This window comes from Cydia fagiglandana, chromosome 11 (assembly GCF_963556715.1).
Source record: "Cydia fagiglandana chromosome 11, ilCydFagi1.1, whole genome shotgun sequence".
In the NCBI taxonomy this organism is placed as follows: domain Eukaryota; kingdom Metazoa; phylum Arthropoda; class Insecta; order Lepidoptera; family Tortricidae; genus Cydia; species Cydia fagiglandana.
Genome location: NC_085942.1, coordinates 6059392 through 6077650, shown reverse-complemented (window position 1 = coordinate 6077650; position 18259 = coordinate 6059392). Strand labels below are relative to the sequence as shown.

General features: G+C 37.6%; 1 protein-coding gene across 2 annotated transcripts; it reads right to left on the bottom strand.

The window, feature by feature from the left end:
* Positions 1-5605: 5605 nt before the first annotated feature.
* Positions 5606-16319, bottom strand: LOC134668810 (esterase FE4-like). Of its 2 annotated transcripts, none has more exons than XM_063526264.1 (3): positions 16156-16319; positions 12511-13826; positions 5606-7124 (listed from the first exon to the last, which is right to left on the bottom strand). In XM_063526264.1, exons 1-3 carry the CDS (start codon positions 16282-16284, stop codon positions 6962-6964), a joined length of 1608 nt encoding a protein of 535 aa, XP_063382334.1. In that variant the 5' UTR covers positions 16285-16319; the 3' UTR covers positions 5606-6961. The 2 variants fall into 2 exon arrangements, with proteins under 2 accessions (XP_063382334.1, XP_063382335.1); XM_063526265.1 differs by having other exon boundaries at positions 6988-7124; positions 12591-13826.
* Positions 16320-18259: the final 1940 nt, after the last annotated feature.

Genomic DNA, 18259 nt, shown 5'->3' with positions numbered 1-18259 from the left:
AAATTAGTTTTCTTGTATTTTAATTTAAAACGTTTTTACAAATTTTCAAGTTCCTAGCTACAAATAAAATTTGCATCTGAAGACGAACTTTCATCCCCTTTTTAACCCCCCTAGGGGTTGAATTTCCAAGAACGTTGCAATTACTTTTTTTGTAATCGGCTATTATGCCTTTCTAAGAATTTTCAAAGCATTTGTAATGGATTCAAACTTTGAAACCCATTTTAACCCTGTTAGGGGATGAATTTTACAAAACGCTGAAATTACTTTCATTGTCTTCTAATAGTATCCCCAAATACAAAGATTCAAGTCCCGCGCTCGAAAAAATGTTTGATATCCATACAAACTTTCAACCCCTTTTTCACCACCTTAGGGGATGAATTTTCAAAAACGCTGAAATAAGATTTCTTGTATTTTAATTTAAAACGTTTTTACAAAGTTTCAAGTTCCTTGCTTAAAATAAAATTTGCACCCGCAGACGAACTTCCATCCCCTTTTTAACCCCCTTAGGGGTTGAAATTCCAAAAACGTTGTAATCACTTTTTTTTGTAATCGGCTATTATGCCTTTCTAAGAAGATTCAAAACCATTTGTATTGGATTCAAAGTTTCAACCCCTTTTTAACCCTGTTAGGGGATGAATTTTACAAAACGCTGAAATTACTTTTCCTGTCTTCTAATAATATCCCTAAATACAAAGATTCAAGTCCCACTCGAAAAAATGTTTGATATCCATACAAACTTTCAATCCCTTTTTCATACCCTTAGGGGATGAATTTTGAAAAACGCTGAAATCAGTTTTCTTGTTTTTTGATAATATATCCTTTAACGAAGTTTCAAATTCGTAGCTCAAAAGAAAACTTTAACCTCATACAAACTTTCATCCCCTTTTTAACCCCCTTAGGGGATGAATTTTACAAAACGCTGAAATCACTTTTATTGTCTTCTAATAATATCCCCAAATACAAAGATTCAAGTCCCGCGCTCGAAAAAAAATTTGATATCCATACAAACTTTCAACCCCTTTTTCACCACCTTGGGGGATGAATTTTCTAAAATGCTGAAATTAGTTTTCTTGTATTTTAATTTGATACTTTTTTACAAAGTTTCAAGTTCCTAGCTTAAAATAAAATTTGCACCCGAAGACAAACTTTCATCCCCTTTTTAACCCCCTTAGGGGTTGAATTTCCAAAAACGTTGCAATTACTTTTTTTTGTTATCGGCTATTATGCCTTTCTACGAAGTTTCAAAGCATTTGTAATGAATTAAAATTTTCAACCCCTTTTTAACCCTGTTAGGGGATGAATTTTACAAAACGCTGAAATTACTTTTCTTGTCTTCTAATAATATCCCTAAATACAAAGATTCAAGTCCACCACTTGAAAATTTTTTTGATATCCATACAAACTTTCAAGCCCTTTTTCACCACCTTAGGGGATGAAATTTCAAAAACGCTGAAATTAGTTTTCTAGTATTTTAATAATATATCTTTTTACGAAGTTTCAAATTCCTAGCTTAAAAGAAAACTTTAACTCCATACAAACTTTCATCCCCTTTTTAACCCCCTTAGGGGTTGAATTTCTCAAATTCGCTTCTTATCTCTTGTACACTTTATAAATGCAATCTGGTGTGCAAATTTCAACTTTCTGGCTTTTGTAGTTTCGGCTCTGCGTTGATGAATCAGTCAGTCAGTCAGTCAGTCAGTCAGTCAGTCAGTCAGTCAGGACACTTGCATTTATATATATAATATATATATATATATATAGAAGATAGATAGCCCGCGGCGGACGGCCGTTGTTTGGCAATATTACTTACGGTTTTGGACATATTATATGTCGCGTCGGGAGTACTTACTAAGGACAAACTGTGAGGAAACCTGTAAATAAAGCAGTCTGGCGAGTCGCATGATAACTAAATAACATGATTAAAATATCGTTCTGGTGTCAGTGTTACGTTCGAATTGGCCTGCTAGCTTTCGATGACTATTAAATGACACATAGGCCAGGCCACACCGGCTGCGTGTCGTGTGCGTAGAGTAGACGTGAAAGTGCGTTGGAGCCGCGCACGCACACGTCACGCAAGCGGTATGTCGTCTCTCATCTCATTAAGGAAGTGCCTTTATTGCCAGCGCGAGCTACGTACTACGAGCGTAGCCGAAACCTAAAACAGGAAGATCCGTATGTAGCGAAAAGCGCCTATGAACATAGAACCCGTCTAGCGGGTCGCTCGCTGGCAGTGAATGTGTTAATCAAAGGCTCGTCAAAATAAAGGCTTTATCTTAAACAAAAGTCACAGAATAGTCGCGCTGCCTGGGATAAACATATGTAAAGGCAACACGTCTTGTTCTTGGATGTTGAAATAATGAATCCTTTACGCTATTATTAACGACTGTCCAATACTAATGGGGTGCTACGTGACGTAAGCGCCGACCGCTACAAGGTACCTTTTCCCGTGGAACGTCACATATGAACTCTGCCAAAATGACCACACGTTATCGCGACGTAACTATCCACTTCGTTATTTCCTAAATAGAAAATCCTATCGTTACGGGATCTGCAAGGAACCTGAAAAGGGAGGCTATTCGACTTGTTTTAATAATTACCCGTTACATGGCCACTTTATTATAAAGTTACTTCCGTGGCGATTCACACAAAGCCATCACATTACTAAACTTTATTGCTTTATCAATATTACTATAAAGGTAACAGACGTAAGAAGAAGAAGAAACGTCACATTTGACACTGATATATCTAATATCGTTAATTGATCTATTTATTGACGTATCTTATAGTTCGAATCGGGCAGTAGCCTAAGTTTACCATGAGTTGAAAAGGGTGGCAGTTATAATTAGCTAAACGGACTCGGGACTGCATAATGATGCAATGCAATGCGAGCGCTGAAAGGGCAAAATCACAAAAAGTCTAATGGACATTTAGCCGCTCCCGCTATCACGACGATTATAAAATATTAGCAATCAATGTTCTCAACTATCAAAGAGCAATGCGGAATACTGCCTCAGGGAACCTGGCAAGTTCTCAAGTTTGCATCACTTGGTTCCACTATTAGGGGCGGGCGATGCGCCCCGAGCACTTGGAAACTTCCTTTTAAAAATAAAATTCTTTAAAAATGTTAAATTTCCTAGCACTTGTGACACATGCCGCCAAAAATGTGCCTTTTAGTTTCGGTGATGTAGTATAGTATGTTTATGAAACTTGATGTTGCATTTTTTTCTAAATTAAGTATTTTTTAAGATAAAAGCTTTATTAATTATTAAAGAAATAATAGGACACGATTCTTCTTGTTTCAATAGAATTAAATAGAATTAGTGAAGTGCTGAATCCCTTAGAGAGGAAGAGGGGAGGAAGGAAAAGGAGAAAAACAGACGCGAAAAATATATATACCTACCTAAACAAAAATCAATACATTAGAAGCATCCCGTATTATGTACCTTTAATTTATCTAGCACAGTATATATCTACAGGCAACTGCATCGTGAAGAGAAGCCTGCACCCCGCGCACAACACGTAAGTAGGTATATGGGTAGAACTAGAGTGCATGTGTTATTTATACGTCATAATTTCATAGAAGTTGGACGTTTAAAATAACACTTGCACTGAGTGTGCTATTAATAATAGTTGCAGACTTATCTTGGTCTAATCACAGACTCTAACTCTAAATAGCTTTCGCTCTAAGTATTCGCATAGGTACAATTTAAATATTCTCCATACACATCCGGATTATTTGAGATAATGAATATCTGACAATACTTTATCTAGGGACTAGCACTCACACCTGAATTAGATTATGAATTTGAGAATACGTACTGATCAGTCTAAATTTTTAAGACACGTGTGAGGCAAAGCCAAAGCACCGAAAATCAATTTATGGATTCAGATTCGAATTCAGACCGAATAAAGCCAGCCTTAAAGTGACTTCGAGAGCTCTTGGTGTTTAATATTTGACAAAGTTACAAACAATTGGGGGAATCCGTCATAAGTCGGAGGTCGACGGAGATGGATTATAATTATAACGCCTACAGAGTTTGAGGAGCAAAGTTTGCTGAGACCGCTCGACCTTGCGGAGGAAATAAGTCAATTCATATAAGTAGGATAAATACACAAAATAATGACATGGTATCTATTTGTATGATATGCATGATATTTGTCCAGTCATGTTTGACGTTATTTTTCATTCTTAGTAACATATCTACAGTAGCAGCAGCAATAGGCATAAGTACTGTATGTAGCTGTAACAGCTCAAACGGTCTGCACACGGCTCAAAACTTTGTCAAGACCTAGCCAATTACAAAATAAAGAGATGTATGTTTAAAATAGATATACACCCTGTATGTATCTCAATAGTAAAAGTTGCTCAGTCTGACCTAAACATTAACGGGTTTGAGTAATTGTTTTTCGTTCAGATACATACTGTATATATGTACCAATATTTGCATCTGCAAACTTAGGTACCTATATACATATCTACCTAAGTCAATTTGTTTGACTATGAAATCGCGGAACTGTAAGAAACAAAATGCTCTTTAATGCAGTAATTAGGTAATAGCTGCTTAATAACTTTATCTATTAACTCGGCTATCATATTTAAATAGGTACGAATGCGGCACCGCTATATAAATAGACAGTTTTCCACTCAAGTTTTAAGTCTTTGGCTTGATAACGTCTTCAAAAGGTAAATTTCAAACTACCTTCCTTTAGCTCCCCTTTAGTATTCCCAGCTTTTCACGTGGATCTTAGTTTATCCTAAGTAGATGTTTAGTTCTGTCTGTCTTTAGGAGCTTGGATTTCACAACGTTGCGCGTTGTGGGTAGGTAAAGTGGGCAAAGACCTACGAACTAGACAATATGTTAGTTTACTTTTTTAAATATTACTGTACATCCCGTAAGTTTATGTTTATTTGACCTGACTGAAGTTTTCGTCTCGTCTAGCTACTCGAAGGTTATCTGGAAGTGATACCTTATAGGGATAAGTTCGCCTTTGTACTTCCATTACTGTAATTTATTTTTGTAAAACTGTGTTGTGTACAATAAAATTATTACTACTACTAGACTTATAACTATAGAAGTCTGAATGAGCTGAAAAATAACGTGTATTGTGCCGTGAGTGCTCTAATAACTGTGCGTACAGCGACGCACTTTTTACGCAAGTAGCGTCCACGCTAATGGCTCCTCTACACGATGGGCCAACGCCGGCCACTCCAAGGGACGCATTTATACGTTAGAGGGAGCAAGTGATATTGCTATCTCATTCTACCGCATGGCTGCGTCCCTTGGAGTGGCCGGCGTTGGCCCATCGTGTAGAGGAGCCATAACACGTAAGGCCCTGGCCTTACTAGCGGGTAATTGTGTATTTAGGCAACAACTGTGGCGGGGAGATTATTGTGTATGAAGGAATACCTAACTACGAGTATCAGTGCGATATATGGACCGTTTGCCAAAGTCTAAAATGTACTGAGAGCTTCGTCTATAGATACACATTCTGTCGCTGGCAAAGACGTAGTTAATGTTATCACCTTCTGTGGTACCTATTCCTCATTACCGAGGGTCGTAGTGTTATCTAGCAATATAAATACATACAAATAAAACTTCATACATACAGTGGTAAAAAGATTATATGTTATCGCATAAAGACAACAAAATATGTACACAGATGAGACAATAGTTATTTGTACAACAAGAGATCAAAGTTTGATATTTCTTCGATTGCTTATTTTGAGTCCCGTGCAAGCGAAAGATTCTATAATAGATTCACGAGCGTAGCGAGTGAATCTAATTTAGAATTTTGAGCGTAGTAAGGGATTCAGAAGCGCACGAGATGTAAATAACTTTGATCTCGTGTGGTACACAAAATTTTTCACCCTAAGCAGTGAGAATTAACATACCTAGAGGGACAGAGATAATAGAACCCAAGTACATATATCGAACTTGTATTAGACCCCGCATGTTAAAAATGACATTTGACTATAAAGGTCACTTGAATGACATTTTGTCTCACTCAGTGAGCAAAATGCGATTTTGCTCACTGAGTGAGACAAAATGACTCAGTGAGCAAAATCGCATTTTGCTCGCTGTTTTTAAGAAGCAAAGTACCCTTGTTCGAGCTGCTGAGGTGAAAAGGTTATTGTTCGTTACCTACGCGGTTCTATTTTAGACAAAGACATATATAACTTCGTATAAGATGAATAAAGTCTAAGAAAAAGACATTCTCGGATAGATGGCGCACACACCTTTGGCCTATGCTCGGCTAGATGGCGTGACGACACCGTTTCATATTTAACCATTTTAACACATAGATATCAGAGAATGAACATGGGTCAAAATGATATAAAAATAATAAAATAATTTATCCGTATATACACATTTTTTTGATAATTTTATACGTCTTTATTTTGAGTTTTAGTCGTGTGTCGATAGATGGCAGTAATTTTACAGTGACTACAAATTTTACTATGACAGGACCCCTCTATACTATCTATTCTCTTTGATTTTAGACAATCGTTGTTTTGTCAACTCCATAAGTTAATCGTAGGTAGGTACTTAGATGACGGTTGATGTTGTTGTTGTTGGTGTGATGTGTGTTGTGAAGTACAGTTGGTTATAATTATTAAGTAATGCTTGTTAAAAAAAAACCGGTCAAGTGCGAGTCGGACTTGCGTTCCAAGGGTTCCGTACATAAGTCCGACTCACGCTTGACTGCACATTTCTAATAGATTTTCCTGTTATCTATAGGTAAAATACTATTTAGTGTATTTCTATCAAAATTTTAGGCAAAGTAGTTTCAGAGATAAAGGGGAGGGGGAATGGTCGGACAGACAGACGGACGCACGAGTGATCCTATAAGGGTTCCGTTTTTTTCCTTTTGAGGCACGGAAACCTAAAAATGACAAGATCCAATTCAAGGGTGCCTTGAGTTTCAAAGATGACGATGATAATGATGAAGATACTTTCTCTCAATGTTTCACATATTGTTGATGTAGTTTCTCCCAGAATTCGAAGTCTTCTTTGTTTGGGTGTGACGCCACGACGAGGTCATTGCCGATGATCAGGTACTGCTCCTTCTTAGGGTCAAACGCGGGCCATTTGACCCCTAAGCTACTGTCCGGAGTAGGATCACTAGAACAATATTTATAAATCAAATTTTAGGAATCAGAATTTAGTTTGACCGCTATTTTACATTTCTAAAATACTTAGTCACACAGTCACCAATTAGCAAAAATACGTAATCCTAAAAGGTTACTTGGTACTTGGTAGCGTACATCTTAATACTACGACTCAAAAATGTGCACTATTTATTTACATTACGCTATTAGCCAAAAAAACCTTAATCTAACCTAACCTAAAAACTGATAGCAAGCACGCAGCACGCACGATTAAAATATTTAATAAAAATGAAAGCCTTGATGAAAAAATTGTATCCTGCTTTTTTGGATTGTATGATTCTACTTTTTTGGAAGTCGGATAATAAAGGAATACGTAAGTTTAAAACAAAAATATCGACGTATCTGTAGGACTGCACATATTCAATGCTCTAATCTACATATAGGATGCTAACTGAGAGCTCATCGAGAGGCGCAAATAAGCGGAATGAGTACATGCACTAATTTTAAATGCCGGTCGAGATTATGTACCCGTATGCATTTATTATTATTAATTCTTTATTTCAGATAATTTTTATGCATAGAATTGATAGTTTGCCTTATGACTACGTTAATTACTTACTACTACTACATTAAATAACTATTTAATTATTAGTAGGTCAATTTTTTTTTTTTTTTTTTTTTTCTCTCAACTTAAATCTGCAATCGGCTGTTCTAGCCATAATCAGATGGTTTGTTTCTTTTTTTTTTTTTTAGGTTGTTATTTAGGGTGGTGTTCCACTGAGCACCATCACCAGTTTACGTGGGGGCTTATTGTCTCTGGTCTAGCCCTAGGATGTGCCATCTTTTTAGCCTCGGTGTGTAGTCTTGTTCGTTTAACAGGTTTCTGGCTAGTTCGTTGCAGTGGTTTTGAAGTCTTTCCTTGTACTTTTTGCAGTATTCGTTTACCTCTTGTTTTATTGTTGGTATTTCTGTGTATTCATGTATTTCACTATTTCTGACCAGTAATGGTGCACACGTGATCCTTCTTAGGGTTTTGTTCTGGAATCTTTGAAGTATTTCTAAGTTTGAGTTGCTGGCTGATCCCCATAGCTGTATTCCATAAGTCCATATCGGTTTTATTATACATTTGTATATCAGTAGTTTGTTGTTAAGTGTTAGAGTTGATTGTCTTCCAATTAGCCAGTATAAGTTCCTGCATTTGATATCTGCTTCTTTTCTTTTCATTTTGATGTGGTTGGCCCAGGTAAGTCTTCTGTCGAGGTGGAGTCCTAGATATTTGACGCAGCTTTGGCTAGGAAGGGGTTCGCCTCGCATAGTCACTGGTGGGCAGTCTCCCTTGCGTAGTGTGAAGGTTATTTGGACAGATTTTGTTACACTGGGTTTGAGCCTCCAGATCTCGAGCCAGTGTTCAATATCTTTCAAATGTGTTTGTAGTTTTTGTGATGCGATTTCAGGTTTTTTGTCACTTGCAAGACAAGCTGTGTCATCCGCATATGTTGCTGTGATCACTTCATCGGAGACCGGCAGGTCAGCAGTGTAGATTGAATATAATACTGGGCCGAGGACTGATCCTTGTGGGACTGATGCTTTAATGTCATACAGTTTTGATGTCTCTTCGCCAAATTTGACTTGGAATTTTCTTTCTAGTAGGTATGACTTAAGGACCATGTAGTATGAGTTGGGCAGCCTTGTTTTTAACTTGTATAACAGTCCTTCATGCCATACTTTATCGAAGGCTTGCTGGATATCAAGGAAGACGGCAGCACAATATTCCTTGCATTCCAGTGTGTTTCTTATCTTTGTTACAACTCTGTGAACCTGTTCGACTGTAGAGTGTTGTTCCCTGAAGCCAAATTGATGATTAGGGATGATGTTTTCTACTTCTAGTATGGGTTTTAATCTTCTTAGGAAGATTTTTTCAAATACCTTGGATATCGTTGGGAGGAGACTTATTGGTCTGTATGAGGTAGGTTCTGTAGGTGGTTTCCCAGGCTTTGGCAGCATACAAATTTGTGATACTTTCCACAGTTTAGGGTAATAGTGCAGTCTAAGGATAGCATTGAAGAGCATGCATAAAAATACAACTGGTTTCCTTGGTATGCGTTTCAGTATTTCTGCAGTGATGAGGTCAAAGCCAGGTGCCTTTTTATTGCCCAAATGTCTGATGGTGTTATATACTTCATTTGGTGTCACTAGTTTTAGTGGTAATGACAGCTGTTGATCACTTGTTATGCATTCTTCCACTAATTTATCAGTTTCTGGGGACATAGAAGTGTTAGGTGTGAAAATATGACTTAAGTGCAAAGCAAAGGTTTCTGCTTTTTCTGCTTCTTTTCTGGCCCACGTTCCCGACTGTGTTTTTATAGGAGGGATTGGTTTTTGTGGTCTTTTAAACTGTTTTGTTATTTTCCATAGTGAATAGTCATTGCTTTTAGTCGCTGTTAGAGATGAAAGCTTCTGTTGCAGTGTGTAGTTTTCGTTTTCCTTGATCAATGCTCTTAGTTCTCTGGCTGACCTATTGAGTGCTTTTTTATCTTCTACATGCCTACTTTGGTGCCATTTTCTTCGAAGTCTTCTTTTTTCCTGTATCTTGTCTCGGATTTGCGAAGGAATATTTTTAACCTTACTGGATGTTTTGTTGTATGGGGTTGAACACCATGCAGCTTCTTGAATTTTGTTGGTAATATAGAATGTTGCATCATCTATGTCTTCCGCTGATTTTAATCTTATTCTGAGGTTTAACTCTGTGTTAAGGATGTCTGTAAATGTAGTCCAATCGGTTTTGTGATTGCATAATGCCATGTTTTGTTCCTTGTAAAGTGCCGTGGAACTAAAAGTCCCTATCACTGGTGTGTGGTCTGAAGAAGAGTCGAGGCAGCTCTCCATTTCAAAATATATGTTTGAAAAACCCTTCACAATGAAAAAGTCAAGGAGATCAGGGCACTTCTTAGAATCTGTAGGCCAGTATGTTGGTTCACCTGATGATAATGTGGTCAATTTGAGTCTGTCTATGCACTTTTTTAGTTCTCTGCCGCGGGTTGTCACTAATCTTGATCCCCAGTGTGTGTGCTTGCTGTTCCAGTCCCCGCCGCATATATATCTGGAGCCAAGTGTTTTAAAGTAGTTGTAGAACATTGCTTCATTGATATTGTGTTTAGGAGGACAATATACAGCGCTTACATTATACTCCCCGGATCTATCCTGAACAGTAATTGTAGTGGCTTGAAGGTAATTTTCCTTAAATTGACTGTGTGTGAAGTGCTTTATATTTTTTTTTATTAACACTGCAGTACCACCATGTGATGTACCATCAGGATGATTGGTGTTGTATACTTCATAGTTTTCTAGTTTAAAGTCTTTTTTATCATTTAGGTGTGTTTCTGATATTAAAATAATGTCAATTTTGTTTGTTTGTAGTAACATTTTAAGATCGTTTTGGCTTGGGGCCAAACCGTTTATGTTCCATGTTGCAATTCTTAATTGTTTCATTTGCGGCTTATAAGGGCGGTGATGAGGGACATTAATGTACCCATTTGTTGTATTAGTAGCTCTATTTGCTTGGTTTGTTTGTTAATAGTTTGTATAAGTGTACATTGCCAGTCACTATTAATTTCATTTTTGTTCAAAGTAGATTCATGATATGTGGGTTGGCATTCTTGCCTCATTTCCCTGTAAGGTCTATTGATGTTTTGATTTATCACATTACTGTATAATGTATTGTCTGATGTTCCCTGTACCAAGTTCATTTTAACAGGTTGGTATGAAGGTTCAACTGGTACGTATGAAGGTTCGACTGGTTGGTATGAGGGTTCAACTGGTTTGTATGAAGGTTCAACTGGTTTCACTATTTGGGCGTTAGTCTCATCCTGGCTGGCCTTGTTTGTTCTGGGTGTTTTGTTCCTTCTTCGGGCTGCTATTTCCCGGTATACTTGGCAGCCTTTATAGCTCCCAGGGTGCTTACCTCCACACAGCGCACATGTGGCAGGTGTCTTTCTGTCCTTAGTGCATGTCTTACTGTCATGGGCCCCCGCACATTTGACACACCTATAGGGCCTTAGACAGTTGTTTTTAGTGTGTCCATATTGTTGACATCGGGTACACTGCACGATTGTTGTACTTTTATGTGGATCTTCTATTTTAACACACTGATGATAAATATATTTGATTTTTTTGGCATCATTGTTTTTTTCATTTGGTTCCAGGTTGACAAAGAAGACATTAAATGGTTCCTTGTTGTCCTTACGTTTGACATTTATAATCTCTCCTCGTACTTTGTTCCCGGTTTCTTCTATGGCTTTTATTATTTCCTCTGTGGGTGTTGTGTAGTGAAGATTTTTAATTACTATTTTTATACACCTGTCTTCTTTTCTTGTGAATGTATGCCCAATTAATCCTTTACTTCTAATGTGATCCATCATTTTCTGATATATTTCCATTGTGTGTGTGTATATTATGAGCTTTGTGCTGTTCACTATCTTGTATGTATATTCATTGTCGCTGACTACTTCATGCAGACAGTCCGTGAGTTTTTGTACATCCATAATACCAAATAGTACAATTGGTGGAGGTTTTGATGATCGTTTAGGCTTTTCTGCATCTGCAGCCTGGTTTTGGATGTTACTTTCTTGTTCATCGGTAGGCAAGGGTGCGAAACGGTTTCTTATTTCAAGGGAATCTGTATTTCCACAGTCTGGACGGTTCATATTGAACCTTTGCTGTCTTGCTTCATTTCTTTTCTGGATTTTGTGTGTTGTTTTGGCTTGCTCTGGTGAGCGGTATCTCTTTTGACCGTATTCTGGAACTTTCTGCCACGGTATTTTATTGCTTTTGTCTTGATCACTTTCATTTTCGTGTGAACGAGGTTTGTTGTTTTTATTATTTTCGTCTAAATTAGGCGTTGGTAACGTTTTTTGGTTTTCTCCGGTTGAATTACTTCGTTCTCTTGGTGTTGTATTGAAAAGTGCACTGTGGAAAACCTGTTGAACGAACTGTTTTTTTGTGGCTGTTGTTTCCACGATTTTGCTTGTTGACGGGGTGGCGTCGTTGTTTTTTGTCATTGTGATTGTTGTTTTATCCGTTTTCAAGATGTATTGATGTAGACATCATTCAAAGATGTCTCTTCTATGTCGGTGTCACAAACGTGATTTGCAAGTTTTAGGTTAGAATTTGTATACGGTGTTGTGTGTCAAAAACTTCACTATTTACACTAATATTTCTATTAATTCACTAAATATATTTGTTATTGTGTCCAATTATCACCACTTTGCAGGTAAAACTTTGAAAAAACTTATGAAAACTTAATAAATCGTATGATAGTTCGAAAGTTGATGCTGACGCGATTGCGTTCCGTTTCACTTTGAGTCAATTTAATGAGGTAAGTATTGTTAAAATATACATACCCGAATTTAGCAAAGTCAGTCCACAATTTTGTCATATTTTTAATAAGTTTAGTACTCTTAGTAGTTAAGGCTTCTTTTACTTTCTCAGTGCTGAACAGATAAGGCAAATCATCGCAGTGGCAAACACTCTTTCCCTTGATATATGGCCCTCCTCCAAACCCTTCAGTCCAAATGTTTCTTTCTGAGTACATGTCAAATTGGTAGAAAAATAACTTGTTCTTATCCATCTGAACGAAGAATTTGGCATATTCAATAGCATTATAGCCAATCATCATTGACAAGTATTTTATTAGGACGTCGACATTGTCTTTTGAGACCGGTTTATCGCCGAAGTAATGCTCTTTCACTTTTTGACCGATAGCCAGTTGATCTTTCGCTGAGCATTTCAACGATAATTCGACGGGTACGAAGGACTGCAGGTATTTGTTATATTTTTCAAACAAATTCTCTTTCGGCGAAAACGCAAATTGAATAATGCCTTCGTCAGTTGTATAACCCATCATGAGTTCGACTCCTTCGTGTATACCATGATGCAGCCGTTCGTAAACATCGCCGTAGAAAAATCTTTCAAGTCCATCAAACTCCTTTTCATCAGCTACAGTTAATGTTATATTAACACGTAAACCCGTTTCTTCCTCGGCCGTAAGAGGTGCATAGGGATTTGTTAACTTTTCGATAGGTAGGGATTTAAAAAATTCATAGAGTTCTTTGTCGTCCTTGGTGTCTTTACCGAGTGTACGAGCTATAGCCTCAGCTCTCAATCGGGGCTCAAACGCCCGAGCCCAATGATTCGTGTTAATGCCGCTCTGAGCAATAGCTCGCTTGAACAGACCTTTGGACATGGGTGACACCAGGTGGTAGGTGACTGACGCTGCCCCAGCGCTCTCTCCAAAAATGGTGACATTATCAGGATCCCCGCCAAAATTTCTTATATTATTTTTCACCCATCTGAGGGCAGCTACTTGGTCTTTCATACCAGCATTTCCTGGTACTTCTTTTGTATGCAGGCACAAGAATCCTACAACAGCTAGTCTGTAATTAATAGTTACAAGGACAACATTTTGGTTGACAAGGAAATCGGGGCCATAGTAGCTTGTGTTTCCGCTGCCGCTTAAGAATCCGCCGCCATGGATCCAAAACATTACAGGCAAAGGTTTTTTTGGCTGGATATCAGGCGAGTATACATTTAAATAGAGACAGTCTTCGCTGCTTGGTTCTGTGCAGAGTTTTCCAGTGAACATGTCGAACTGATGGCAGATCGGTCCGTGGGCTTTAGCGCTGCGGACTCCATCCCAAGGAATGACCGGTTGCGGTGCCTATAAAGACAATTAAAAATGAAGTTAACGCAATAAATATTAGTCAAGTGTAAAAATATGGGTGCTTACAACTTACTCAAAAATATGTCCCATACTTCTTAATTTCCTGACTTAAGAGCTATCGCACATATTTTTGAGTAGGTATGATGAGTGCATCTATATTTTTCACTTGATTGTACAAGACAATCATTACACAAACCGATCTAGTTCCACAGTTAAGCTCAGTAATAGGCTTGTGTTACCAGAATTTGAACTCGGGACCTCCAGATTCGTAGGCGGGGTCACTACCGACTGTACTCGAACTGCTAGGAGGCCGTTCGTTAAAGTTAAGTGGGCCGATTGTTTAACATTATTTAATATTTCCTGACCTAATTACTTAAGGTAAGGTGGGGTAAGACGAACATACTTTATTTTGCTCGTGGCAACACAAACAGTATGAGCTTTGTTTGTCTTGCCCCGGTGATTAACCCACCTTACCTTAATAGTTTTTTTTTTTTTTGCGAGGCTCAGAGTGAAAATTATAGGTACTTACTTTACCAACTCTTTAGTGAAAACGCGTGGTAGTATTAATACGCATCTAATAATTATTCTCTTATTGTCATAACATAAGTACATAAGGTCCCAGTACATGTCATCTCTTAAGAGCCAACAGGCACTCCTGTCATTTCTCCATACAAACGTACTCGACTGTTTCCTCCGTGGGTTTTGATGCTAGAGCAATGATTTTTTCAACACAGATTAATATTATCAATGTCTGTGTCGGACCGTTTTGCTTTTTTTGATATTTCTGTTTTATAAGGCCCTAGAGCCCTTCAAAAATGGCCAAAATGGCCTAATTGACTATGCCGCAATGAGAGGCGTAGTATTAAAAACTGATATCAATTAACCAAAAAAGCAAAACGGTCCGACACAGATAATTTCATAATCATTTAGATTTCCAAGTTTGGTTAGGATTGGTTAAGTTTTGGAGGAGGAAACAGTCGAGTACGAAACCTCGATTTTTGAGATTTTTACGCGGGATTTTTCGCCTTGTCCTTATCGCACTAGTTTTAGCAGCCGCTTCCGTTAGCGAGACGGGTATATTTACCTAAAATATTTAAAACTCAGCTCCTGTTTCGTCTGAAGTCATTATTAATAGAGGTGACAGCAGGGTGTCATCTAGTGGGCATTAGCATGTCGAGCACTAGTACCACCACCTTACGGTAAACAAACCCGTTGAAGAGGTACTCGAACACAATCGATACGTGATGTTTGAGTGAGTACTCGCTATAATTATTATTACGTGTTGTATTGTGTTCATTAGAGTTATACTTAGCCTTATCTTATGACATAGTTACGTAATTAGGTAGGTATTGTATTGTAAATATTCTAATTGTAAATTACTAGCTTGGGCCCGCGTCTTCGTCTGCGTGGTTTGCAAATAATGATTGACAAAAACTATCATATATCCTTCCGCGGGTCTCAAACTATCTTACCAAATGTTTAAGCGTGAAAGACAGACAGACAATGTTACTTTCGCTTTTATAGTATTAGGTATACAGATATAGTGCATTTAGTTTTATTGTGTTTTCACGGAAACGTACGAACGTGTCTTGCTATTTCAGTCAGTCTCCGTACAAAAAGTACTGAGGTTGACTGAAGTAGCATGACAAATACGAACGTTTCCGAGAAAATACGATGGAAAAGAATTATGTTTTAAATTATAACGTATTGTTTGTCATATTATCATTAGTCCTAAAACTGAAACCGTTCACTTTTCAGGATTTTTGTTAGGTTATTAGGGTTCCGTACCCAAAGGGTAAAAACGGGACCCTATTACTAAGACTTCGCTGTCCGTCCGTCCGTCCGTCCGTCTGTCCGTCTGTCTGTCACCAGGCTGTATCTCACGAACCGTGATAGCTAGACAGTTGAAATTTTCACAGGTGATGTATTTCTGTTGCCGCTATAACAACAAATACTAAAAACAGAATAAAATAAAGATTTAAGTGGGGCTCCCACACAGCAAACGTGATTTTTGACCAAAGTTAAGCAACGTCGGGCGTGGTCAGTACTTGGATGGGTGACCGTTTTCTTTTTGCATTTTTTTCCGTTTTTTTTTTTTTGCTTTATGGTACGGAACCCTTCGTGCGCGAGTCCGACTCGCACTTGCCCGGTTTTTCTATATAAAGGTTAGGTTAGTTTTGTTTTATGACAATCCTGAAAGTTACGCGTTCCTGAACCAAACAAATTATGACTAACGAAAAAGCGGACAAATAATACATTACGACTTTAAACTTTTTGGGAAACAATAGAGACCTAAATAGAAACAAATTACCAACGTTTTAAGTACCTTAAATCTGAGGTCTCCCAATGGGGGCGCAGCATAAGGGACCCCCTTAAAACTATAGTACTGCCCTCCGAGCACATTATCCAAAACCTCTCCTTCCAACACACCGTCACCGACTCGCACTTGCACCATTGTCGAAGTGCTTAAACAAACTACGCTAATAATGATAACACAGCTATTATATACTATATATACCTACCTAGAGAGACTAGTAAATGTAAAAGACTGGAAGTCTGCAAAAGAGTCGCGTTGTTCTCAATGTTGATAATATGGAAGTTATAGTTAACCCCATATCGAATCATCATATATTTAAGAGTAATGGATGACTCACGTTAGACCGGGCCGTGTCCGAGCCGGAGCAATCAAGCAAAAGCATCACGTGATCGCCTGTCATGTCATAGAAAAGTAACCTCTGGAAGTCCGGAAGCTCTGGCCCGGACACGGCCCGGTCTAACGTAAATCATCCATGTATGGCGGTCCTCTGCCTTCTCTTTGACAGCCTGACACTCTCTCTCTTCTCTTTGATGCGACACGACGTTGAGTTTTTCCTTTATTTGATTCATGTACGCTGTCTTTATTGAATGTCCTAAGAAAATAAAAAAAATGTCAAGTCAAATTCGCATTAGGTACACATAGGGTTGTAAAAAAACGGTTTTTTTTCTGACTTGAAAAAAACATGAAAAAAAACCGTGAAAAAAAACCGTTTTTTTTCTGGAGTACGTTTTTTTTTCAAAAGTATAAAAACTCAAAATTTGCAAGGCGGTTAATACTTTTATACGATTGTTTTACTTGTTTTAGACTTTATGTTAACCATTAAACCAATTTAATTTAACAACTTTGATTAATAACAACATAAATGAAATCTGTAGTGGTACTTATCGCAATTTACTGTTGGCAACACCAACGCCTCTCGTCGCCGCATCGGGGCACTTAGTTTTAAGTTACTTATATAAATAAATCACGAAAAACCGTTATTGTGGCATATTTTTGTTCATCTGAAAAAAAACCTAATTTAGAAAAAAAACCATGGTGCCAGGTTTTTTTTCATGTTTTTTTTCATAAATTTGAGAAAAAACATTTGTTATTTTTTTCTATTTGCAACCCTAGGTACACAGTATACGAATTACGGATCTGAAACCTCATTATACCTACGTAACGCTATCTACAAAGATAAAGTTAGACCGTAAAAAGTCTAGAGCGATTTTGATAGCCCACGCAGTGCAAGTGCCATTTTAAACGTCAAACTTTTATGAAATTATGACATATAAATAACACTTACACTGCGTGGGCTATCAAATCCGCTGCAGACTTATTGGTGCGATTATAGATACCTATGCAACTTTACTGGTGATTATGAGTGTTTATTACTAACTCGTCCCTAGCCGTCACATACACGTCAAAATTGACATATTAACATATAGTATGCCAACATTACTAATGACGTTCATCTCTCATTTGCGCCTAGCTAAAATACGAATGTGAGAGCGAGACGCATGTTACCTAAATTAGGAAGATAAAGTAAGATGTTTACAGAATCATCTTTTTATCTTGAGGCTAATTCAGACTTACAAATGGATGTCATTTTTATCTCATTCTGTCGTCATTCGCTCGGTCATCTCGCTTGTGCTTACATATTCGTGCGAGCAAGTAGTGCGAGTAGTAACGAAACAAAACAGGTTTGACATTTTCGAATGCCGCTTTCTGCTGGTTACCTTGGCCTAACAACAACTCCAGATCATTTGGGTAATTTGTACACTGCATGCACAGTCATAATGATAGAGTTATTATATCCATTGTTATCGTTGGATTAGATTAGAGCAGAGGTATGTTGTTTTGAAAATGTAGGTATACATTTTCTGTAATGATCTAATGATAGCTTTTCGTTGTGTATGTAGGTACCTAATCATCTTCTATTAATCTATTCGATACGATGTACTTAAAGGTATGAAGTGTGAAAACCTCGCAAGTATGCAACAGATAATCTGGATGGAGGATTTTTTCTGTATATGTATTTATTACTTATATTATTATTTATGACATTTCCCACGAAGCAGTTAAGAGTTATAGATGTTTCCTATATAACATATGTAATTATATATTATTATTG